Consider the following 27,120-nt stretch of genomic DNA (forward strand, 5'->3'; position numbering starts at 1 on the left):
TCTTTACTTCTTACCAATGATTCCTTACCTTACGAATAGACTGATTTGTTTGCAATCTGTGATTAAGTTGGGGAATAATGCTCTACCTAATATCCCTCATTAAATGACAATAAAATATATTTTTATGAACTCCCATGCTACAAAAGTATCTTCACTTAGGATTATAAGCTTACCATGAAACTACTTTTTCACATTATCAGTTACTAAATGGTTAAGTAATTATTTTAATTAATTATATAATATATACCACTCTATTAACAAAAATTAGACCATAGAAATAAGCATGAAGAAAATTAAAGGAACCCCAAATTTCCCCCCCCAATCAATATGAACAGTTAGAACCTGCTTCTTTCAGAATTTTTAGAAGTATAAATTCATATATTTCTCTTTAAAATACTGATCATCTATGAATACTCCTTAATAACCCATTGCCATCATTTATATTGGCAACATAATCATGTAGCTATTCTGTATCTAACTAATCAATCTTTAGAGTTTAGCATTGCGATTGTATCCTATTATTCATTATTAATGACAATTCTAAAGTGAGCCTATTTATACACACATCTTTGCACACTCAGCCAATTATTTCCTCAGGAAAGAATCCTACAAGTAGAATTGTTAGATCAAAGACTAGACATGATAAGGTTGTGATTTTACATTACAGGAAATATATAACTCATAGATTGGTTAAAAAATACATAATAGAAAAATAATAAAGGAATGCCTGATTTAAAATATAATATAAAAAGTATATCTGCATTTGGAAACACAAAGGGAAATATCTATCTCTGTTTAAAGGGAAGAGTTTGCATCTATTAAATTATAGCTTAGCTATTAACAAAAATACCCCAGACCATATCATGCTATGGTTTAGTCATGTTTGCTAAACTTGCACCCCCTCAAAATCAGCTAGGTTTATTCAAGAGATTCCTTGAAGAAAGAGCTCTGTGGGCAATCAACTTGGATGATGTACTATCTACGCATAAATACTGAACAAGAGAAATATAATATCTACTATGAAGGCAAACCACACATATAATTTTAAATTTGCTAGCAGCTACATGAAAAACATTAAAAAGAAATAGGTAAAATTAGTTATACACTTCATTTCACCCAGGGTATCCAAAATATCCTTTCAATACATAATCAAATAAAAACAAATTATTGTAATCTTTCCCTTTTCTTGGTACCAAACCTCCAAATTTCACGATGTATAAGCATAAACATATCTGATGTTGGATTAGCCACATTCTAAGTGTTCAAAAGCCACATGTGGCTAGAGGCTACCATCATGAGCAGCACAGGTGCAGAGCAAAGGCTTGCAATTTTTTTCCATAAAGGCCCAGATAGTAAATATTTTAGGCTTTGTAGGCCCACAGGCAAAATCAAGGATATTATGTAGGCCCTCAAATAGCACTGTTTGCCTGCAGTGGGCCACCCAGCGTGGTGGGCAGCTTGGCACCCAAGTGTCCTCTGATGGAGTCATTCTCAGTATGAAAAGCAACTGGCCCAAGGACAAGCAAGGTCATCAATTTTGCCCAGGTCCCAGTGAGCCCTTGTCTCTTTCCCTGAGAGCCCAAGTCACCATAACTTGAGCAGGTGGCCAAAAGGGAGAAGATTCCAGCATCTGAGACTCCCAGATAGAGAGTCCACCATCCCGTCAGTGCCCTGCAATTGCCACAGCTGAAAATTCAATGTGTTGGTGATGACCAGAGCAGGCCCTGGGCGCTATCATGGCCGGGATGCAGCCCCTAACACAGGTGCTGGGAGCAGAGGGGAAGGGGGCAAACGGATGCCCCAACTTTCACGGAGGGAAGACCCAGTAAGGGAGGATTAGCAGAGACATTGCATAGCAACTGCTCTGAGAAATCTCATTCTAAAGCAATCTACTTTGTTTTGTGTAACCTAAATTTTGGCAGTGCAACCCATTCTAACAAGGAGCACCAAAGCACACAAGTGGGCATTCCTTATAACAGATGGAGAGACACAGGCCCAAACTACTGTAAACTCTGTGGAGCCCCGTTTAATACCAAGAAAAATCCCCCACGGTAAACATTATTAGTAAGAGAAGCAAATTCATATCCTACCCTCTGCCCCCAGCCACACAGTCTGCCCCACCTGCCTTTCCAGTGTTGCTAAAATGTTATTTTCCAACTTGAACCTAAATGCTCCCACCTTAAGCCAAAATGAGCCTAGCTGTTCCTTCTTTTTGCGAGTTAAACTCTGTCAAGGATGACCTCAGGTGTTCCTAAATCCCTCCCTGACCATAAAGCTGGGAAGGTCTTCCCTCTCCTAGAACATGGACAGTCTTCACGCCACCTCCCAAGTCATCAGAGAACACCTCTACATATACCGCATCTCATGATGCTCCTCAGGGGAAGGATACGGATGGCCACGGGAGCCAGGCAGCTTTTACCAACGTTCAAGGTGGGGAAGAATGAATTTCCTAATCCACGATCATTTGATTGTTTTGTTTTGGTCATTTCAAATTACAAAGGTAGCATAACCAAATGCAAGGATGGGCTAAAATTAACAAAGTGTCAGATCTGCCATTGTCTCGCCACAAGGGAAGAAGAAGGAAAAAATGAAAACCCAGCTCCAAATGCCTAGATAACGCTGTAGCTACAGAAAGAATCAGCAGCAGCATTTCAAATTTTAGTGAGCAGAGATCTTGGGGTCCATTGGGGGCTGCAGGAAGAGGTAAAAATCAACCAGGGTAAAAGGTGACTGGTACGAACATCCGCCATCTTTCCAAGTCTGTTTACAGAGTAAGCACGACAAAGGCAAAGGACTGAGTTTCCCTCTTTCTCATGTGGTCGTGATATTCAAATTCCTAAGGCACTGTCCTGGAAAATTTGGAACCCAAGCGGTGGTATCAATTAGGCAAAGAAAAGTCAAACAGCAATAACAACACAAACCTTAATAAAATTTAAAATGGAAGGTTTTCAAAAAGCTTATTATCAAAAAGCTAAAGTTCACAGTATAGGGTACAATATAAACATCCTTGTACAGTTCCTGTATGCTCTTCCAAATACACATGCAGCAAAGATCTTTGAGAACAAGAATAAACACCACTCATCTCTTATCTGGAAACTGCCACATTTCTCTCTTTCTAAAATGATAAAGTAAAAAGCAACATCAACAAGTAAAGGTTTTAGGAAAAGAATTACCACATCAATCAAAGGTACACTGTGACTGAAAACAACCTGATTTCAGAAAACATAAAATATTAAAATGCACTCTTAGAATCAATCAAATACAATAATTTTATTGTACTGAATTTTGCGAATTCAAATGGAGTTCACTGATCATAATAGAGGCACTTTAATTACAACAAGTACCACCCCTCCTGAGAGTAAACTCCACCAGAAAAGTATTCACAACTTAGCTTTATCTCAAAAAATTAGACTACCATATTTGGTCATATTTGTTTCCACATTTCCATTCACAGAATGAAAGTCATTCTTTAGGTTGAACATTCAACCAGTTTCAAAGCTACCTTGAAAAGCAAGTGGAGTGTTCATTAAACAAAATAGTTTTTAGAATAATTAAGGTAAAGAAGTTTGGTGCCTGTCGTCCCAGCTACTCAGGAGGCTGAGGCAAGAGAATTGCTTGACCCCAAGAGTTTGAGGTTGCTGTGAGCTGCTGCCACAGCACTCTACTGAGGGCGACAAAGTGAAACTGTGTCAAAAAAAAGTTAAGAAAACCACCTTCATCATGGTGATTAAAAGGAAGATTCTCACGTCTCAATTTTCTGTTTGTTCATTTCTTTAAATGTGACCCACCAATTTTTCACAAATGCCATTCCGATATTACCTCACTTACAACAGCAAAACAAAGCTTTACAATATTAAAATAAATGGCAGGGCACAGTGGTTCATGCCTGTAATCCTGGGATTTTGGGAGGCAAAGGCAGGAAGATCACTTGAGGCCAAAAGTTGAAGACCAACCTGGCCAACAAAGCAAGACCCCTATCTCTGTGGAAAAAAAAAAAAAAAAATTAAAGGCCAGGCCACAGTGGCTCGTGCCTATAATCCTAGCACTCTTGGAGGCCAAGGCAGGTAGACTGCTTGAGCTCAGGAGTTCAAAACCTGCCTGAGCAAAAGTGAGACCCCTGTCTCTACTAAAAATAGAAAAACTAGCCAGGCGTTCTGGCAAGCACCTGTAGTCCCAGCTACCTGGGAGGCTAAGGCAAGAGTATTGCTTGAGCCCAAGAGTTTGAGGTTGCTGTGGGCCACACCACACCATCTACCCAGGGCAACAGAATAAGACTCTATCTCAAAAAAACAAAAAAAATTTAATTAGCCAGGTATGGAGGTGCACGCCTATAGTCTCAGCTACCTGGTGGCAGGTGCATCCTTTATGTTCAGGAATTCAAGGCTGCAGTGAGCTATGATCCACCCCCCTGCACTCCAGCCTGGGTGACAAAGTGAGGCTTCATCTCAAAATACACACACATGTGGTGCCAATGTATGCACATTTTAAGAAAGGAAAAACCTGTATTAAAATTGTAATACTCGACATATACCTATACCAAAGAGAGAATGGTTATTATATGTTTGTGTGATGAAAGGAATGTGGTACAGGCATTAAAAGTAATATTTTCAAAGAAGATTTAGTGAAAAGGAAAATGCTCACATGTCATGTTCAGTTAAAAAATCAGGATCCAAAACTCTACATACAATATGATCATAATTTTGTCCCCTTTAAAAATGTCTGTCTATTATATACACATACAGAAAACAAACTTGCAGGAAATCCTCCAGAAATTTAATACCTAGTTTTCTCTGAGGGATGGGATGTCAGTAGATTAAATTTTCTTCCTTTCTGCTTCTCTGTAGTTTTCAAATTTTACATGATAAACATTGTTTTTAGAAATAAAAAAACTACTTTAAAATGTCCTATTAATATGGCACTTTATATCAAAAGAAAGAAAAATGAGTAAGACATGGACTTACATTATTTTCCCTTTTATTATACATTATAGACATTCTCTATTTAAAAAATGCACTTTTTTACTGGACTTGGTGGCTCATGCCTGTAATCCTAGCAGTCTAGGAGACTGAAGCAGATGGATTGCTTGAGCTCAAAAGTTTGAGACCAGCCTGAGCAAAAAGTGAGGATCCCCCCACCATGTCTACTAGAAATAGAAAAACTGAGGCAAGAGGATTGCTTGAGCTCAAGAGTTGGAGGTTGCTGTGAGCTATCACGCCACAGCACTCTACCCAGGGTGCCAGCTTGAGACTCTGTCTCAAAAAAAAAAAAAAAAAGAAAAAAAGAACTTTAAAAGCACAAATGTCAATTCAGCTACTGAAAAAATTATCTATTATTCTTACTTTAATATATTTCATATAATTATTACAGTCAAAAGTATATATATACCAGAAATAATTTACATAACAAAGAAAAACCCTTCACTAATCTATCCTTCAACTATTTTTCTATAGTTGGAAAAAATAATCTTCCAACTATTTCTTAAGGAATTTACTATCCACTAAGTATTAGAGAACTTAAAAATTTTGGATTAAAAAAGATGCCTACAAACTAGGCAAATACTGTGATTCTCATAATGAAAAAATGTAATTGTGAAGAATTTAAAATAACATTTTTGTAGCATGTTATAGTTTACAAAGCATAGATTATCATGTTAATTTACAATTCCCACTTTCTTTATTAGGTAATAATTATCATGTCCATTTTCCAGATGAGGAAATGACTAAGTTGAAGATCCACAGTTTGTTAAAGGTAGAGCTTGGACCTGACCTTGGGAACTTGGCCTCAACATACTGTGCATTCTGTACCTTTCAACCACCTAGAATGCCATTGCCTCTTTAGTGCTGTGAGACAAAGCACAGCACAGGGGAGCAGAAAGGAGAATGGTCTCAGCTCAAACTGCCACGCTGAAAACAAACTTACATAATGGTGTTTATAAGAGGAAATCAAGAGCTGGGGCTCTACAATCACAGTATGCTACTGTTCAATCTTTAGATTTCACAATTCCACGCCACAGGTGAAAAGTACCAACAGATCCTTGGGGACATTCTGGCCCAGAACAGAACACTGCATATATACATCAGGACCATTTTTGTTTGATTACACATATGTTGATGGCACAGACCCTGGTATCATTCCCCATTGCCCAGCACTTCAGACAACACAGTATTCACTGCTCTGAGTCTGGAGAGACTAAAACCTACGTAAAGCCAGTGGCCAAAAAGTAGTCGCATAAATCAGGGCACCAAGGATGTGGACTCACATTAAGACATGAGAAATGTTCTCACAAATCAGGATCTACAGCGTAGTCAAGGCCTGAAATGGCAAAGGGCTGTGTTTTCTACATCTTCAGTGCTGGGCACCTCCTGGTGCTGGGCAGGCTCCAAGAAGGAAGCCTGAGCTGCAAAGCCAACGGGCTCAGCAGGGAAACACCAGGTTCTCTGGGGGACAGACGGACCTGTTCCCCAGCACCCCACTCTCTACCTGCCGGAGCCCTCAGGCCCTCAGCACAGGGCCCAGCACATAGAGATTGCAGAGGTTATGACAACTAGTTCTAATCCTTCCCTTAGACCAATGGTTCTCAACCTTCCTAATGCCACGAGCCTTTACTACAGTTCCTATGGGTGGCGACCTTTATGGGTTTTATGAAGGTGGCCCAGTCACACCAAGAAGTTCTGCACTCGGGCGGCGCCTGTGGCTCAGTCGGTAGGGCACCGGCCCCATATACCGAGGGTGGCGGGTTCAAACCCGGCCCCGGCCGAACTGCAACCAAAAAATAGCCGGGCGTTGTGGCGGGTGCCTGTAGTCCCAGCTACTCACGAGGCTGAGGCAAGAGAGTCGCTTAAGCCCAGGAGTTGGAGGTTGCTGTGAGCTGTGTGAGGCCACGGCACTCTACCGAGGGCCAAAAAAAGAAGAAGTTCTGCACTCAGAATGAAAATGACAAGTTCAGATGGAGAAGAATGAGACAGAAAAAAAAAACCTTTTCCCTCCTGGTTGTAAATGTCTAGCTCCTAGCCAGGGACTAACTAGCTGTGCTATTTAGTAAAGGTTGCTCTGGGTAAATCACTAAACCTCTCTTATCTGCAAAATAAATGGGATACTGACATCTCAACGTGGTTGTAAAGATTAAAGGAGATAATATAAAGTACTTACCTCAGTGTTAACGGCAAATTAGCATTAAATAAACCGTGGCTCTTGCAATTGTGTAATACAAAAGCATGTTCATAAAAATCTAACAAGTTAGAATTGTATCATCTCACTCTGTTGCCCAGGTTAAGAGTGCCATGGCCTGAGCCTAGCTCACAGCAACCTCAAACTCCTGGGCTCAAGGGATCCTCCTGGCTCAGCCTCCCAAATAGCTGGGACTACAGGTGCCTGCCACAGCACCCTGCTAGTTTTTCTATTTTTTATTTATTATTTATTTATTTATTTATTTGAGATAGAGTCTCAAGCTATCACCCTGGGTAGAGTGCCATGGTGTCACATCTCACAGCAACCTCAAACTTTTGGGCTTAAGCGATTCTCTTGCCTCAGCCTCCCAAGTAGCTGGGATACAGGCACCTGCCACAACAACTGGCTATTTTTTTGCTGCTGTTGTTGTAGTTGTCACTGTTGTTGTAGCTGGCCCAGGCCAGGTTCGAACCCGCCAGCCTCAGTGTGTGTGGCCGGCATCCTAGCTGCTGAGCTACAAGCACCGCAGTTTTTCTATTTTTAGTAGAGACAGGGTCTCACTCCTCAGGCTGGTCTCAAACTCCTGAGCTCAAGCAATCCACCCGCCTCGATCTCCTGAGTGCTAGCATTACAGCCCTGAGCTGCCACGCCCGGCCTAGAAAATTACTTTGAATTAAATGTTCAACTAAAATAGACAATAGATAGACATCAAATAAGGAAAACATTATTTTAAATCAAAGTTTAAACTAAACTCACTATGTGAAGAAAAAATAGGTCTCACACCATGGTACCTTCAAAGTACGCATTTTATCATTCATTAGTAATGTAAACACAAACATCTGTAAAAAATCTATGACTACAAAATGATGTTTATATTTTGTTCAAATATATAATGTTCAAAGATATGCAGGATTAAATTGACAAAATAAGGATTAGTCATAATTATCTTAGTATTTTATTATTCTCAAACTAAAAGTACTTAACAGATAAGTTCCCAAGGAAAAAGTGAGATAACTGTTCCACTGTTTTAAAAGGAGTTTCACACATTTTTGGACTTACTATTAAAGTGCACTGCTATGTGGTAACAGACAAGTAGCTTGTTATGAATCTTTCCATGACCCCACACATACCCGCACAAAGAATAATTTAAAAAGCTGGACACAAGGGCGGCGCCTGTGGCTCAAGGAGTAGGGCGCTGGTCCCATATGCTGGAGGTGGCCGGTTCAAACTCAGCCCCGGCCAAAAAAAAAAAAAAGCTGGACACAATACCACAAATAACTGCTTAAAAGTATCTCTGAGCAAAAAAGTCAGCCAAGACATGAGGCATAAGACTACCTGAGAAAAGAGAAGTGTAAACTAGTGAGCTGACAGTCTGGGAAGGCTGCCCGTCCAGGAATTTGCCAACTGATTAACACACAGAGCCAAGGGGCTAAGAACCCAAGCAGAAAGCAGCAGCTTACAGACTGGGAGCGGTAGAGTTTCTGGCAATTTCATGGGACTGAGAAGGGGTGTGTAAACATCCCAGAATCCCAGATAGGACGTGGAAAGGCTGTACTTTAGCAATTACGACAAAGTGGAAACAAACTCACTCAAAGCCTGAGACGCAGCTGATAGCTCAATCACAGAGGAGATTAGTGTAATGTACGTACATACCCCCACACTAATGCCTGCAAGAAAGCAAAAGTGAATCCTCTCTGAAGGAAAACAATATCATCCAGGGCCCCAAATTATCTCTATGGTTTTTTTGACACCCTATGTCCAGTATTCAAAATTACAAGGCATACAGCAACTACGAAGTTTGGCACTAAGGCCTCGTCAAAACTGACCCACAGAGATCTTTGTGACTGTCTGGCCTGATGGTCTTATTTTAGGAGATGTGGAGTCAGACTCAAGAACTAATAAGGTGAGAAAGGCCGAAACCTTGCTTATCAAATGGAAATGGTATACAAAGAGCATAGCTGGTCTGGGAAAACTTTATCCCCCACTCTGCTACCTGAACCAAAGCCACTGGCTCGATGAGCCTCTCGATTCACTGAGATTCCCTGAGTGCCTGGGCCTGGTCCCCTGACGGTTTGGGGACTACAATCCCCATTGCGTCCACCAGGCTGTTGTAACTATTCATCCTCAGTGTCAATCATACAGGAGGGAAGAACTCACGCTTTCGGGGTGTTGCCAGTGGCATAGCTATTTGGCCTATCACTTGGAAAACTACAGATGGGCAGATTAAAGAGATCCTTCTGTGGGGATAGGAACCTGGAAACAAATCCTGGATGCTGATGGAACTGTGTGGAACAATTGTACAAGTGAAGTTAAGAAAGGACTGGTTCTCTAACGGGACCAGTGAAATGTCTGACTCTGTATGACACTGCACGGCAGACCTGCAACTTCTGCCAAAAGTTGATCCACTTGTCTCACCAGGAGTGTGGCATTACAAGGAGCGTTACGCCCTCTCCACCCCTGGCAGATTAGCTACCTCGGACCTTCAAACCCCTCTCGGGCAATTGGCGCTGCTTCACCACCACTGATACTTTGTCAGGCTACAACCACAGCTCTTGAAACTCATCTTGCACTCTGCAATGGACTGACGGTCCAGCTCTCTCTCCCACCCATCTCCTCATTCACACACTGATCACTGAATTCATGTATCCCGGAAAGGGATCACCACTTTTTGGCCACTTCCTGGATAATGATCAGGACGAAGTGGAGAAGGTGATTCAAGGGTATTACACGGACCTGTTTTGAAAATTGAGGATTCTGTCTTGACCCTGGCCAGGCACGATGCATTTTTCTTTCCCTACAGCACCCCTGGCCAGCCTGGCAGGCACACCCTCCAGGTGTAAGCAAAGCTGAAAGAAGGCCTCTAGGATCTAATCTTCATTCCGATTAAGTTTCATAAAGTGCTCTTGTCCCTTTCAACCGTCTAGGTTGGAGTAGGGAATGACTGGGAAAAGTTAGAGCTACTAAAAGGAAACACCCAGAATGTATGGAGATGGAAGAGGACCAACAACCCAGCACCCCGGGAGACAGCACTTTAGACCCCAAGGAGGAGGGTGGGAAGAACACTGTGCTTTTTGTCTTTCAGAATGGTCCTTGGAGCCTTCCTCCAAAAAGAAAACATCCCAGGGTGGCAATCACAAACTGTTGTAAGCACTTTCTATTCAATTTGCTATTGAGTCTTTTGTGATCTGTCTGATTGCTCTGATTACAATTCCATCTATCAGAGCAGCAGGAGAGGGCCCCAGCTCCTGCACCTTCTACACAAAGCAACTTCAAACGTTGTCCTCCTTTCCATTTATTTTGTGGAAGACCAAGGCCATAAAGAAAAAGAGAGATACTTTGTACTACGTTAAAGTTTAAAACTTCTGTTCTTCAAAAGATACCAGTAAGAGGGTAAAAAGACAAGCTACGTAGGAAAAAATAGTTGCAATACATATAAGTGCAAAGGACTCACCTTCATATATATGAGGATGAACAACATGAAATTGTGATACTCAACCATTTTTGATGTACAGAAATAGCAATTCTATAGTTTAACTTATTATTTCTTTCTTTCTTGATACAGGGTCAGTCTCCCTGCGTAGAGTGCAGTGGCATCATAGCATCATAGCTCACAACAACCTCAAACTCTTGGGCTCAAATGATCCTCCTGCCTCAGCCTCCCAAGTAGCTAGGACTATAGGTGCCCACCACATGCCTGGCTATTTTTTCTATTTTAGGAAGAGATGGGGTCTTGCTCTGCTCAGACTAGTCTCGAACTCCTGAGCTCAGGCAATCCACCCACCTTAGCATCCCAGAGTGCTAGGATCATAGGCCTGAGCCACTACACCCGGCTAAACTTAATATTTCTTTTTTTTTTTTTTTTTTTTGTAGAGACCGAGTCTCACTGTACCGCCCTCAGGTAGAGTGCCGTGGCGTCACACAGCTCACAGCAACCTCTTAACTCTTGGGCTTACGCGATTCTCTTGCCTCAGCCTCCAGAGCAGCTGGGACTACAGGCGCCCGCCACAACGCCCGGCTATTTTTTGGTTGCAGTTTGGCCGGGGCTAGGTTTGAACCCGTCACCCTCGGCATATGGGGCTGGCGCCCTACTCACTGAGCCACAGGTGCCGCCCTAAACTTAATATTTCTAACTCCTACAAATCAATCAGACAAGACAATTCAATAAAAAGTAGGTAAAGGCTGAACAAGCATTTCAAAACAGAAAACAACCAATGGTTGATAAGTACTTCATTTTTTATCAGGGAAATGAAAATCAAAATGACAAATTACCACCTAACTATTAGAATGATTACAACTAAAATAACCAATAATAACAGGGGTTGGCAAAGGTGTACAGCAAGTAGAATTCTTAAACACTGCTGGTTAGAGCATAAATTGATACAACTGTTTTGTAAAACTGTTTAGCAGAAGCTACCGAAGTTGAATATATTTATGCCCTATGAACCAATAACATCACTCCTGAGTATTACACTCAACAGAAATACACACAGGTGTGCATTCCAAAAGAATTGTACAAGAATTTTCCTAAGAGTGTTACAGATAATAGCTCCAAAGCAGAAACAACCCAAGGATACTTCAACAGTAAAATGGGTAAAGAAATCATTGTAAACTCATTCAATGAAATACTGCGAAGAAAGGGGAAGGAATGAACTATAACATCCACCAACATGGATGAATCTCACAAACACAACATTGAGGAAAAGAAACTCAACACAAAAGAATACTTACTGTATGAGTCCATGGATATAAAGTTCAAAACCAGGCGAAGATAAACTATGGTGGTACAAGTAAGGACGGTGGCTACACATGGCTGGGGTAGTGAACAGGAAGAGGCATGAGACTGGCTTCCAAAGAGGCTCGTCCTAGCAATTGCTTGACCTGGGCGCTGATTACAAAAATAGATTCACTTTGTGAAAATTCATCAATGGCACACCTAGGATATGTACCCTTTCCTGTATGTACGCTACACTTTGAAAATTAGGTTTGTTTTTAATTTATTGTTAAAAGGGCATTTCAATAATTTTTAAACTATTAAAAAGTAAAGAAAAATTATGACTATGAACCTTGGGCAATTCAGGAGACAAGCTAGGACCCAAACTGGACAGATCTTTTTGTGAAGCTCTTACTGATGCAGTAAGAACATAAAACTGCTACTGAAGGAAAAGAACGTGGCCTGTCATGATAAAGAAAGATTAGGTGGATGAAAATAAGATTAACTAGCCTGATGAAGGAACAAGATGTGTGAATAATAACGCCTATCACACCAGCATACCTTCCATGAAACTCCCTCATCCCCACCCCCCCACTGTTTGGCAGCCAATCTATGGGCTGAGCAGAGGTCCCTGTATCCACCCCGAAATGAACTGAAACAACGAGATTCTCTCTCTCAAGAATAGGAGATGCTGCAGTGAAAAATGAAGCCAAAAATCTAGGCAAGGGGGAGCCACAGCCTTGAGTCTGTACTGTGAGGGGTGCAGTGATCTAAAGCTGGAGGAAACAGAAGCTATGTGGAAACTGAAGCAGTGAGGAAGCAACAGGAATAAACACAGTGAAGTCAGCCAGCAGCGACGGCCAAGGAGAATCCAGGTTCCAGGCAAGGCAGAGCATCCTCACATCATCCTACAATAGTCCCACTGTCCCCTCACACTCAGCTGTGACTCTGATTCACGACAGCTTGCATTCCTGTCTCTCCCCTTGCAATCCAAAGCAATCAGTCATGTAACAGAAACCAAGTAACTTTAGAAAAGTTTAGCAAAACTAGAAAAAGCTAATGATACATTTGATTAATGAAGTCTTAGTAATTGGCTCAAAATCATATTGACTGGCTATTAGATCTCAGAATTGATTGTTCAAGTTGGTCCAAACATTATCTTATGGATCACTGTTGCAAAGCTGCGCAAACCACTGAAGGAGAAAAAGCATTACCGGATCAGCGCAGCAAACTCCCGGCCTCCACTCTCCATAAGATCACTGTGCAGACAGAGAGCTGAGTGCCTGGACTTCAATAATGACAAGAAGACCCCTCAGTAAGAAAACCACCAACAATTTAAATTCCCTCTAGAGTAGGGTCAGATCATGAAAATACCTTCAGACAGTGATCATAGTTAGACAATTGATTTCAAACTTCCATCTTTTTAGGATTTAACACGCTAGAAAATATTTAAAAGTTAATTTCACCACCTTTATGTCTTCATAACTCCTGTCAAGATTTTTCCTTTATTATAACATGAAGGAAACAAAAAGACGACAACACACATTACAACAGAAACCCATTACAAACACTCCGAGCTAGTTCTTTTCAGCGCTACCTGTAGTATCATACAACCTTCAGGGTCAAACGAGCACTGTGCCAAAAAGGAAAAAAATTTCTATTTACAAGTGAAATAATACAATGTCTGCAACTTGCTTTAAAGTGGTCTAGTAAAAGAAAAAAGTATGCATGGATATAAAAAAAACAGATATAATAAGAAATGGCTGGAAGTTGAAGATTACTGAAGAGAGATGAGTATATTGGTGTTCCCTCATTGTTCTATTCTGTGTAAACTAAATTTAAAGTATTCCTTTAAAGAGGAAGGGAAAAAACTTTGTAAGTGATCCTAATAATAAAGACAAAAAGAAGAAAATCAAAAAAGAAGTAGATTAGACAGGGAGTAATAAGAAGACTGGCTGACAAACCTGCTGACTAGTCACTGACCGCCAGGCCTCTACTGTGAGGTTGGCCTGGACTCATTGCCCCAATGACACAGCTCCTACTGTGATCCCCATCCTCCAGGTGGGGAACCGGCCTCAGAAAAAGAAATTACTCAAGGTGATCTACCTGACCAATAGTGCAGCCAAGAAGACTGAAACCCTTGAAGTTTAACTCCTGAAATGAATCACATACGTTACCACCACCTCACTTGGAAACTAATTTTTTTTGTTTTGGGGGGTTTTTTTTTGAGATAGCGTCTCACTTTGTCGCCCTCGGTTGAGTGCAGTGATGTCACAGCTCACAGCAACCTCACACTCTTGGGCTCAAGTGATTCTTTTGCCTCAGCCTTAAGTAGCTGGGACTACAGGTGCCCACCACAACGCCCGCCCGGCTAGTTTTAGAGACCAGGTCTCGCTCTTGCTCAGGCAATCCACCTGCCTTAGCCTCCCAGAGTGCTAAGATTACAAGCGTGAGCCACCACACCCAGCCCATTTTTTTTCTTTTTTTTTTTTAGTCTGAGTCTCACTCCGTTGCCCTGGGTAAAGTACCATGGCATCATCGTAGCACCTTCAAACTCCTGGACTCAAGTGATTCTCTTGCCTCAGCCTCCCAAGTAGTTGGGACAACAGATGTCTACCATGACTCCTGACTAGTTTTTCTATTTTTAGTGGAGATGGGGTATCACTCTTCCTCAGGCTGGTCTGGAACTCCTGAACTTAACCAGTCCACCTGCTTCGGCCTCCCAGAGTGTAGGATTGCAGGTGTGAGCCACAGCGCCCAGCCTGGAAACTAGTGTTCTTAAAGGTAAAAGAAAATAAACTCACATTGGACATGAGTGGCCTCCTATTCCTGTGACCCACTGACATTATCTTGTCCTGATTTCCTGCAGTTATCATGTTATATAATGAGCGTTAGACTGAGTTATCCCTTCCCTATTTCCACATTGCTATCTCCAGGAAACTTGCTAGCTTTCCAAAACTCCCTCTATTTGGAAGGACTCACACCACTGTTTACATTAGTCACACTAATGGCATGGGCTCATAAATACAGCACAGGAAGAGAATCAGGCATTGTTTAAATTAAATGAGACAATGATAAAATAAAACATTTGCAAAGTACTAGTAACCAGAGTCCCTGGCATCCTTGCTTTTACGATTATCACAAGTCTTAGCAGTGTCATGCTGATAAACATTAAAGGAGCTAACAAAACACTAAAGGATCAGTACATTTTATATTCAGCATAGTTTTTTTTAACATCATTTTATTTGTATGAAGATCTTACGTGAATTGTAATTCTTAATACCTTACTCCAATGCTGACATTGTTCTTATACAGGCCTCCCCACTTTTTATCTCATTTCTCTTTTCTTTTCTTTCTTTCTTTCTTTTTTTTTTTTTAAGACAGAGTCTCACTCTGTTGCCCTCAGTAGAGTGCCGTTGCATCACAGCTCACAGCAACCTCAAACTCTTGGGCTTAAGCGATTCTCTTGTCTCAGCCTCCCAAGTAGCTGGGACGATAGGCGCCCGCCACAATGCCTGGCTATTTTTTGTTGCAGCTGTCATTGTTGTCTAGCTAGCCTGGGTCGGGTTCGAACCCGCAACCCTTGGTGTATGTGGATGACACCACATGTGCTATGAACGCCGAGCCTTTTTATCTCATTTCTTCTTTTACAGTTCAAAACAAAAAGAAATACTATATTATTTAAGTAAAAACAGATCAACTCAAACTTCTTTTATTTCTGCCTCTTCCCAACAAGTATATTTGGAGCACTTTGCAGTCACCGTGAAAAATTTTAAGTAATAAGATTTGAATCCTTATTTTTCATTGAATCATAAGTTTTTGTAACCCAGTAAAAAACAACAAACACTATGAGAATATGCAATGTCTGCATCTCTGTTCCACCTACTAATGCCAATGTTTTCTACAAAAACCTGCTACTTTATTTCCCCTAAATATACAGACAATCACATTTTGATTCCTCGGGCAAAAATGCTAGCATTTTTTCTTTGGTGGAACCAAATTAATGCATTTAATAAATTCTCAAGCAGCTAAAATTTGAAAGTTACACCAATGGAGATATAATGAGAAATTTAAGAATAACAATTAATTTTTAGAATAAGAGCCAAATGTTATAAAATAATCAAACATTTATCACAGTACTATGTTGATACTTAACAAATATCATTTCTAGTTTCATTTAAATATTAATAAGATTTCCTACTCAGAAAGGAATTTAGACTGCGAGTAATTTAACAGATTGATTAGACATCCCTGGTCCTCAAAAATAAAGCTCCCCAAATTGTAGACAGATTGGATTTACAATTCATGTCTTGAAATGTTGACACAAAAAAAGACCTGCACACTCCAATATATATTAATTGCTTAACACATGTTTAATATTCAATGCTGAAAGGTAACAAACTTAGTAATCTCACCAGGCACACCTTTATTGTAGGACAGATTAACAGGCATAAAAACACAAAGCCACTTTGAAATTGTAAATATTAGGATTTATGACTAGAGTAAACCAATATTGTTTATCAATCTGACTTACTTCATTATGAAATAATCGACTTAAGTTTTTCTATTCCACAAAATTAAAATAATATTGACTGCAGCATGCATATTTAAGTAGTATTGAAAAATATGGGGAAAATTCAACCTTAAAAATTAATCTGCTTTAAACAGACAGCAACATCACCAACTGTTTCAGCAACCTATTGACATTTGCTTGCTAAAATCAGAAATTTAGTTATCACACATGTTTTATGTCTTATCAATACCCAGGGTAGGGTGGCGCCTGTGGCTCAAGGAGTAGGGTGCCGGTCCCATATGCCGGAGGTGGCGGATTCAAACCTAGCCCCGGCCAAAAACCAAAAAAAAAAAAAAAAAAAACCACCCAGGGTAAGGAAAATATCTCTATTTTGTAAGTCTCAAAAGAAGGAAAAATATTATGTTATCATACTAAAAATATTTTCCACCACTGAACAGTGCATTTAGTTGTCACTGAGTAAGTCCCACAGAAAAATACTTGTTCACAATAAAAATGTATTTTTACGTACATCTGTCTTATCAACGATTGATTTTTCCATGGTGAATTCTTAACATCTAAATAGTAAGGTTTAGTGTAGCCAAAATTAAATGACTAAATTTTGCTAATGCATGAGTTATTTTTCTTCCTTTAACTTCCAATGGAAAAATGATTATAAAGTTTAAGTAATAAATCATTTTGTTCCCTAAATCATATTTATAAACATTTTATAATATTTAGCAAGTATCGTTATTCCATTTTCCCTTTGTGTTCAGTGAGCAGTGGTTGAAAAGAAGATATTGAGCTGGTTAATATACATTAATTGAGCAACATGAACTAGAATGAAAATCCACTATCCACATATCCACCCCCATAAATATTACAGGGTTTGCATGTGGCTCTGCCTAATTCAATCATCAGTTAAAATCCTCTGCTTGTGGTCAAGTGAGAAAGTCTAAAATGACTGTGTAGTAATGAGGTGATGGGGAAATCATATGCCGTTAATCCTTTTAAAATTAAATGAACCTGTTTAATTCAGCACAAGTATGACAAATGTCTACTTCTTTAAACCTCCAAAGCTAAAGAGATATTTATTTTCCATCAAAACAACTGAAATCAGGCTGTGTAAAACATTTGCCATTACCAGAAAAATAAAGATGGCTTTGTTGCTATATGTCTCTCCTGCTAGTAGGCAAGACAGCTCAGAGCTTAGAGATCAGACTAGCTGGAATGTGTACTTTCACCCTCAATGCAAACATTTTTAAAGGTATCCCACTGAAGTAAAGGAATGCCATGTAAAACTGTTTGTTTAAAAATAAATCGCACTTTTCTTTGAACATGCAACAGTCTGCAATTGTATTTCTCAATAATTATAACAGCCATTTACACAGTTTTTAAAGGGAAATAAGAATAAACAAAACAGTGACTCACACACTGCGCCCTGCACCCCCATCCACTCAGCTTTGCTATTTTTTGAAGCTCGGTGGATTTAAATAGAGTGTCCTTAGTAAGGAACTCTCAACATCCTAGTCTTCATATCTGAAGTTGGACACTGATCATCTCCCTAGAACTCTTGGAGCCGCAGTGGCAACGTAGGTAAAAATGAAAAAGATAATAACAATTACAACAGTCAGCTCCAAGAGCTGAAGTAAAGTTCAGATTAGATGAGATAACGGATGTGGAGAGCCCAGAGCTTAACACACAGAAGGTACGTACTATATTCGAGTTCCTTTTTTCCTTAAACACTTTCACCTAAATGAAAGGGAAGTTTATCATTTTCCATAAATGGAGTGCTTTAGAACAAAGTCCCACCCAGACACATTTTCAAGGAAAAGAATGATCCTTTGGAGAAAAGAAACCACTGGAAAAAAAAAAATGTTTTGACTCAACTCATTTTTATTATATCACCATTACTATCTCAGAAAGATAGTTACTGTGAACGGCTAATAAGAGACCCTTACGATATTCCAAGAACTTCCCAAAGTGAAATCTTGGGACACCATGAAAAAAAAAAATAGATCAACGCAAATATTCCTCAAACTTAGGCATTTATAGAAACTGAAAAATCTCTCTCTTTTTCTGCTTAACTAGCAACAGTTTAAGACCAAATATGAAAAAAAAATTTTTGTTGTTGTTGCCAAATAACTTACTTTGAATTGTTATTTAAACAATTTAAACACCAATGGGTGCTTTCTTCTTGTAGCTTACCTAAAAACACAATTAAGTAGAATAAAAAATAATTTGAAGGAGAGGTGGAATTTAAACTCTCCAGAATGATTAGAGGTGGTTTATAGCAAGATTTACATCAAGTATTAACTGACGGGGGACTACAATAAACATGTCATTCTCCAATGTGTGTGACAAGAACGTATCTGTCCCAGGCTATGTTGTTACTATACACACGTGGTTTGTGCATCTGCTGACTGAACTGATTTAGCACAATGTCCCCTTCAATCACCTGCTTGTCCTCAGCTTCTCCAATACAGTACTTTTCACAAGCCCTGGTAATCTTTAAATCTTGTGAAATTGTCTTTCAGATCCTCCACACAGTAAAAAGCTCACACTGTCTGATAAGAACCCTACAAACAGACGATGCCCTTTTTGGAAGGCAACTTGGAAATCACCGTAGCCAAGCCCTTAATTTTCACATATTAGGAAACAGAGATTTCATTAATAAAAAAAAAAAAAAAGAGAGAGAGAAGAGAGAAAACATTAAGAGACTTGCCTAAAGAAGCACACAGAAATGGGGTGCAGGAAAACAGCTCTACTCTCTAAGTTCTATTTCAAGCCCTAACCTTCAAGGATCTGATAGGGTGGAGGGGGATGTTTCTCTGGCAAGCTCCAGAAGCACACGCGGTTTAAGGAGATGTGATATCTGCTCGTCTCATCACCTCCTCCCGCAATCTTGCCAGGTCCACAGATCCATAAAGTCTCAGCGTTAGAGATGCTCTGAGCACATCAGCAACACAAATTAACTGAAAGGGAGAGAATGACATAAACTGGAGATTTAATGTGGAATGTCTCTCACTGTCACAGTTTCTTCTTAATGCTTCCAACACATCCAGACAGGCAGCTCCAGAGAAAAGCATCCGCCTGCTAAGCTAACCCAAGTCACAGAAACGTGTCTAATGTAACAAAATCTGGGAGATTTCCCAACCCAACTCCTAATCCATTCTAGAAGGGCTGCTTCTCTACATCCCACTTTTGCCTACAAACACCAAAGAGTCTAATTCCTACCCTCTTAAGATGCATAAAATGATTGAGAACTACTGTACTTACATAACCTGCATGGTCCTAAACAAAGAAAAAATTTTGTCACAGGATGAACTGTTGAGGACTACGGTTAGAAAGTGGTGTGAAAGGTAAACTATTTGGAGGTTATGTCTCTTTACTAAAGTGTAAAAGAAAACAGTTGTGAAGAGTCCAGGTATTTTCCAAGTAGAAAAATGGTGGTTTTCATGTTAACAGGTCAGACAGTCATACGAATTTTAACAGGTGAGAACTCCCACTCTGGGTTCCAGAAAAAAAAAAAAAAAAGTGGTTATTTCATGATATTAGTATAAATACAAAGAGAATAATTTGGAATTAAATCAATGACATATATTCAGAGTAATTTAAAGTACCTATTTTATTATAGACATGACACTTAGAGACGTGTTTTTTTGGCCACTGTGCAATCTTGGAACATATATCTTTTTTAAAAAATCACGCCATTAGATCTACACATATACCTATAATCCTTTAAAAAGCCCACTTTCCTCAAAACTCTTCTCTTTCCAACTTAAATTCTAAAATGCACAACTGGAAATTTATATCTGTATTTCTAGCAATCTATAAAGTTGGAAACAGTTTTTTGAATAACCGTGAACCCCTCCATTCATTCAAAGACCAAAGGGAATATTTAAAATTTCAGATTTAGAATCTTTATGACAGCTTCATTCATTCTGTTAATGATTTATAGTGAAACCAAAGCAGAAAAAAATCCCCAAACTTCTTGTTGGTCTAGTTTTAACTCCTCTTAATTTTACACATTGTTTGTTAAGCCCCCAGGGGTTAGACAGGCATTTTATGCATCATTCCATTGCTGGCAACTCTGGGTTTGCAGTGGATGGTGTTTGGTCTGAATTGCATGGAAAATTCAGTTTAGAAATATTTTTATGCAACAGCAAAGACAATCACCCTTCTTTTTCAAGGTGAGGGAATCTAGAAGCAAAATGAGAACATTTGGGAGCATAAAATTTAGTCTGCTTTAACTTTAATAACCTAATAGCGATTGAAGAATACAAATTTCGTATTTGCAGGAATGGGGGGTTGGAGTTACTAAACCTAGAGGATTTTTTTCCCTCCACCCCAGCCCCGTTAGCACACAGCAAATTAATAAAATTATGATCCAGAATTAGAAGGTTGCGTTCATTTTCAAACCATTCGTTTAAAAGTACAGAAACGTTCTTGTAAAATGCCCACATTTTTAAACATAGCAAGAATGTGGCTACCGAATGTTAATTCCCAGGAATAGGTTACACATTTACCTTCATAATTAGACCTGCCCAGTCAAACGTGAGTAAGGTAAACTGACCTAAACCACAAAGACTGATTGAAAATGACCAACAAGAAGCGTCTGTCGGTCTCTGGGAGCCCTGCTTGTTCAAACATGTGCAAGCAAAGAAATCTACAAGAACCAGCCGGGTAAGGGAGAAACCAAACTTCAAACAAGTTAGCTGCAGCTTGCCAATCTACATCCAACAGGTGTCAATACACGTCACCAGACAAAATCCTTCCCAGCGAGGTCTAGAGAAGCAATGGATGGTTAGCAGAGAAACCGAAGCGACCAGACCTCTATCAGAGTAGTGAAGAAAATAAAGCCAGGGCCCCTAGTCCAGCGGATCACTGGGCGGTGCGGTGGCGGGATGGAGATGGGAGAGTACTGGAGGAAGAAGCGGAGACGCGCGGAGCTGTCCCGCCACTTGTGCCGCACAGGGATTTCGGGACACAGTCCTTGCTCTTTGCCAAGCTCCCCCCTCCTATCCCGCCCCATCTCCGACCCCAGCGTTAGAACCGCGAGGGAGAGCGGCGGCCGGAGGCTGGGAGTCCCCGAGGGAGGGCGCGCGGTACCTGCTTGTCCAGCGCGTCCCGGCCTCCTCCCGGTCCCGCGCCGGCCCTGGGTGGAGCGGGCGTCCGCTCGCAGGTGCAGCCCTCCAGGAGGTACATGCCCGCCGGGCGACCGCTCTGCTCGCCCTCGAAGTAGAAGAGCACATTCTGGTAAAGGGCGAACCACTTCTCGTGCCAGCGGCTCGCCTCGGCCGCCTTCTTACTCAGGAAGCCCCGCTTGGTGCCCTCCTTGCGCGCCAGGAAGGCCAGGTACAGGGCGTGCCCCTCGTTGTAGCGCACGCTCTTCTGCATGGTGCGGGTGCGGGGGGCGCGCGGGCCACCGCCCGCCTCACCGCCGCCTCAGGGCCATCTCCAGGCCGGCTCCCTCGAGGGCGCGCCCGCTCAGGTCCCCGCGGGCCAAGGGCGCCCCCTTTCCCGACGCAGCGCGCAAGGCACCGTCCGCTTTCGGGTCCAAGGGGCGCGGGCCGGTGCTTGGCACGTCCTCCGCCCCGAGCGCCACCCTCCAGGCCTGTAGAATCCCCCGAGCCCGCGTGGAGAGCGGCCCCGCGAGGGCACCGGAGCCGTCCGCCTCTTCGCTCAAAGTTGCGGGCGGGCGCCGAGCCCCCGCGGCGGGCTGGGGCGGCGCGATGCGCGGCAGCGGGAGAAGGACTGTCCTCGGGCAACGCGCTCCAAGAGACAGAAGGTAAAACGTCACGTGGGAGATCAGCTGTAATCGGCTTGGAGACCGATTTAAAGGGCAGAGTCGGCACGGCGGCGGCGGCGGCGGCTCAGCCCGCTCCCCCGGCGGGCGCGCGTCCCTCCCTGGCTCGCCCGGGCCCGGGCCGCTGCCTCGGCTCGGGAGCCGGAGGGGGGCGGGTAGGCGCGAGGTGGAGGCGCCGGTCCGCACCGCACACGCGCTCACACGCGCGCTCAAACACGGATGCTCACCCGCGCGCAGATACAGCCCACAAACACGCACAGTGCACACACTCATAGCCGCAAAAGTGCACACAAATGCACACAGATCCAGTGCGCACACTCATGCCCAAAAATACACATTGGCATGCGTATAGGCCAATGCACACGTGCATGCACACAAATGCATTTGCACAAATAGTCACACAACATCCTCATACACACAAATACTCACACATAGACAAATACACCCACAATGCACACGCCTGCACACACAAGTACAGACCTACATAGAAACACACACAGAGGCGACTACACACATCACACACTGAGAGGCTCAGATTCACACAACCCACACGCTCAAACTCACATGCAAACAACACATCCTTATGCACACATTTACAGAGAACACACACACATACTCAAATTCACAATCATACATGGACACACAGGCAAAGAATCACATCCAGACCCAGACGCAAATGAACACAACACACACGTTCACAAGCAACACATAAATTCTACCCCCCAACAGTCACACAAATGCACACTCATACACAGGCACCCATACAAATATATATTCACAAAGTCCAGACATGTTTGTAAACCGTCTCTCACACTCATTCCTCATCCACAAGTACGTTCCCATGACAATAGAAGTCACAGGGTGGCTTTGCACAACCGTGCCACACTGGCTTTTTCCACTTGTACCTGCAATTGGAGTATTTAAAACTGGTGTCGGCAAAAGTTAATGAGAGTAGCCCAGTGCTCTGGGAAAAGCATCAGATGCCTTTGGTTCCTTCTGGACATTTATTTCCTGGAGTAAGAAGCTAAAATTTAAGGGCGAGGTTTTCAACCAGAGAAAAATCCCCTAACAAGGGAGACTTTGCTACCCAGGGCAGAATCTGTCCCCAGAGGCCAGGCTGTCACTGGCTCACCAGATACCATTTTTAGGACTGGATTCATTTGATTAACAAATCTGACAGGTATGGCTAGAAAACCAAGACCCCTGCTATACAATGTAAGCAGAAAAGAAACAAGGTACCAGCAGCTGTGACAGAGAGCTAATGAAACCTCCAGGGAGTTCCTGGTGTATTTGATTCTGGTATACACATTTTTTTTTTATTCCCCTTAGTTATTTACCATTAAAACAGAGTGCTGTAAAGTGTTTATTGTTGAATAGTAAATAATAAAATGCTTTTCTTGGTGTTGAATCTGTGACAATTCTCCTGTCTTGCCCTGCCACTTGTGTGTTCATAAATGGTAGCCCCAGGGTTCTGCCTGTTCTTTAAGTGCTGTTTTTGCAGAATATTTTAAGTCTGCCTCACTGCACAGCACAAAACATAAACCGTTTGTTCCATTTTACCTTTAAAAAAAACTTTCGCTATGAAAAGCTATATAATGGGGAAACTGCTATTTTGAAATTACAGTGTGAGAACTGTGGACATTTCTGCTTGCCCATTTTTAAATGTCTGAAGGACAGTGCTGTCACTAAATTGAGTTTAACCCAGCTGGAAGCTTGCGTTGTTCTTTAGAGGAGATGCAACTAGAGAGACAGTAAGTAAATGTAGGCAACATCTTTGAGCCAAATCGTAGATGCCGAGGAGCTGGTGATTGCCTCGGGAGGCCCTTTATTCCTTTCTCTGTGGTCCAATTCCAGCTCTCTGGGAGCAGTAAGCGAGCAGACACCTGCATAGTTGATGAGCTCCATTTTTTAGCAGAAACCATTAAGGGTGTGAAATTAGCAGAAAAACAATTTTGGTGAGGAGTATTTGAACCTTCTAACCCTTTGAATTTTTCCGGATGTGAAAAATTCTTTTCTTCAATAAGCCATGACTCTGGTATTGAGTGCGCATGCAGGGAAAATAAGATGGAGTCAGACTAGGGCGGAGAAGACACAGCGGGTCGGGTCTGTTTAGACCCTAAATGACCTTCACCTCATGTCCTCCATTCTTCATGTTTTGTAAATTTAGCTCCAACCTAAAGATGTTATCTTGAGTAGTTTGATTTCGAAGATTAACTTTTGAATGGGAAATGTTGTAATAGGACATGGGTTATGCTGATTGTTGTTTATTATTAAGATAAGGGTTAATGCCTGTAGTCCCAGCTACTCGGGAGGCTGAGGCAAGAGAATCGCTTAAGCCCAGGAGTTGGAGGTTGCTGTGAGCTGTGTGAGGCCACGGCACTCTACCGAGGGCCATAAAGTGAGACTCTGTCTCTACAAAAAAAAAAAAAAAAAAAAAAGATAAGGGTTAATGTGATATTTGCTTTGAACTTTTATGCATAAAACTGAGGTTTTGGAAAGGAAGGGTAGGACAATCTTGGAGAGATTGCTCTCGCTGTTCTTCTGACCATAAAGCTTGGTGGATCTATCCTGAGTCTCTGCATATTCGCTGGACAATGACAGGCAGCCAGACCATCTTCATACCAGTCTCACCCTTACTGGCTCCTTAAATGTCCTTTTTGTAGGAACCACATGAAATAATCTTCTCTGGCGGCACCTGTGGCTCAGTGAGTAGGGCGCCGGCCCCATATACCAAGGGTGGTGGGTTCAAACCCAGCCCCGGCCAAACTGCAACAAAAAAATAGCCAGGCGTTGTGGAGGGCACCTGTAGTCCCAGCTGCCCAGGAGGCTGAGGCCAGAGAATCACCTAAGCCCAAGAGCTGGAGGTTGCTGTGAGCTGTGACGCCACAGCACTCTACGGAGGATGACAAAGGGAGACTGTGTATCTAAAAAAAAGAAAGTAATCTTCTCAACCTCTTGTCTGACATCATGTCCTACCACATAAGGTGGTGTGGCTGTCATCTGCCATTGAACAATGAGAGAAAGGAGCTCTGGTTTCCTCCAGAATTTGGCAGGTGACTATTGTGGGTTTAAATTATGGAATTTGGCTGCAAGAAGCTTTGATTGACCATGAGCTTAAGTCCTCAGCACTATGTTTAGGTGAGGTAGAGGTTATAGAGCAAAAACATTGCCTGTGTTTCCAGTGTGCTCAGAATCTAATAAGAAGGGTCTCTGGGCGGCGCCTGTGGCTCAGTGAGCAGAGCACCAGCCCCATATACCGAGGGTGGCGGGTTCAAGCCCAGCCCCGGCCAAACTGCAACAACAACAACAAAATAGCCGGGTGTTGTGGCGGGCGCCTGTAGTCCCAGCTACTCGGGAGGCTGAGGCAGGAGAATCGTCTAAGCCCAGGAGTTGGAGGTTGCTGTGAGCTGTGTGACGCCAAGGCACTCTACCGAGGGCAATAAAGTGAAACTCTGTCTCTACAAAAAAAAAAAAAAAAAAGAAGGGTCTCACGTCTCACCTGACTGCTTTCAAATCCCAGCTGACTCCTGAGTCCCTGCAGCACCCAGTGGGAGAGCTTACATGTAGTCGGCACACAAGTGATTCGTAAATATTAAATGTTTTCTAGGATAATTTAACATTTGGTCATTGAATTGTTAAAGAGGGCACAAACATTTGCAAATATTAGACCATTCTGCAATATTGAAAGCAATGAAAACCACCAGAAATCCCTGGACAATCTAGAGATGCTATGTCCACTGTGATGGGCATCTGTGGGTCTTTAACCTCTTTACTCATCTGGAAACCACATCCCGGGAATGGTGCCACCTGGAAACGCGAAGGGCCAGGAGGTTATGTAAATGAGGGTGATTTTCCCCCAGCTGATCAAACTGGTAAGCAAAAGGGCCTCTGTTCCAATAAGCTCTTCTGTGAATTCTTTGTTTTTCCCTCTTGCATTTCATGGATTCTTTCCTGAGGGGGCCAGTTTACATGGATTTTTTTTTTAGGGGAACAAAACATTTCTCACTGATAATGGTGAGAGTGACCTCTGTGCCCTTTCCTAAGCAAGGGAAGAGGAAATGAGCCACCATCTCTGGAAACCCTACTTACTACTTACAGAGGAAGGCAGTATTCAGATCATTTGATTTTTAAAAGAGAAAGGAAAGGAGGGAAAAAGAAAAGGAAGAAGAGAGGGAGGGAAGGAAGGAGAAATTTTATCTGAGTTCGAAGTTTTTAAGGTAGGGGAGTGAGAAGCATACAATCTAATCTACAGCTTTTCAAAATCCCTAATCATGCCTTATCTTTCAGACACAGAAGGTGGGTTTCAACTGTTTTCCCTTCCCTAACCTCTGTTTTTTTTTTTATTGTTGGGGATTCATTGAGGGTACAATAAGTCAGGTTACACTGATTGCAACCTAACCTCTGTTTTGATAGTAGAATTTAAATGGGCTGTATGAGTGTCTGCAATGACTTTTCCCTATTATTATTATTTATTCATTTTTAGAAGCAGGATCTCACGCTGTCACCCTGGCTGGAGTGCAATTCATGGTCATAGCTCACTGCAACCTCCAACTCCTGGGCTCAAAGAATCCTCCTGCCTCGTCCTCTTGAATAGCTGGGACTAGCGGGGCACACCACCACATCCAGCTAAATTTCTGATTTTTTGTAGAGAAGGAGGTCTCACTATGTTTTCTAGGCTGGTCTTGAACTCCTGGCCTCAAGTGTCCTCCCTATGATTTCTATAATTCAGAAATGCCTCAGCTCTGGGCCCTTGAAGAAATATTATGTCAAGAAAAGCCAGGGTATTACCAAGATCCTTTTCTTGGTTTGACAAGAGATCATATAAGGAATTGTCATTTCGGTGGCTTATAGATGTAGAAACTAGTGCATTTAATAATGCAGCCCCACTAAGAATCCCAGACTGTTTCTAAAAGGTACAATGTT

General features: G+C 41.9%; 1 protein-coding gene across 2 annotated transcripts in view; it reads right to left on the reverse strand.

Annotated features, from left to right (window-relative positions):
• RASGRF2 (Ras protein specific guanine nucleotide releasing factor 2) overlaps positions 1-22,158 on the reverse strand; it is a 274,601-nt gene extending 252,443 nt beyond the window's left edge. The window contains exon 1 of one of the 2 annotated variants that reach the window (XM_053587375.1): positions 21,501-22,158. In XM_053587375.1, coding sequence (XP_053443350.1) covers positions 21,501-21,788 — 288 coding nt within the window. In that variant the 5' untranslated portion in view covers positions 21,789-22,158. The remainder of the gene's footprint in view (positions 1-21,500) is intronic. The other variant, XM_053587384.1, reaches the window with a different exon arrangement.
• Positions 22,159-27,120: the final 4,962 nt, after the last annotated feature.

Source organism: Nycticebus coucang, chromosome 1 (genome assembly GCF_027406575.1).
Source record: "Nycticebus coucang isolate mNycCou1 chromosome 1, mNycCou1.pri, whole genome shotgun sequence".
NCBI lineage: Eukaryota > Metazoa > Chordata > Mammalia > Primates > Lorisidae > Nycticebus > Nycticebus coucang.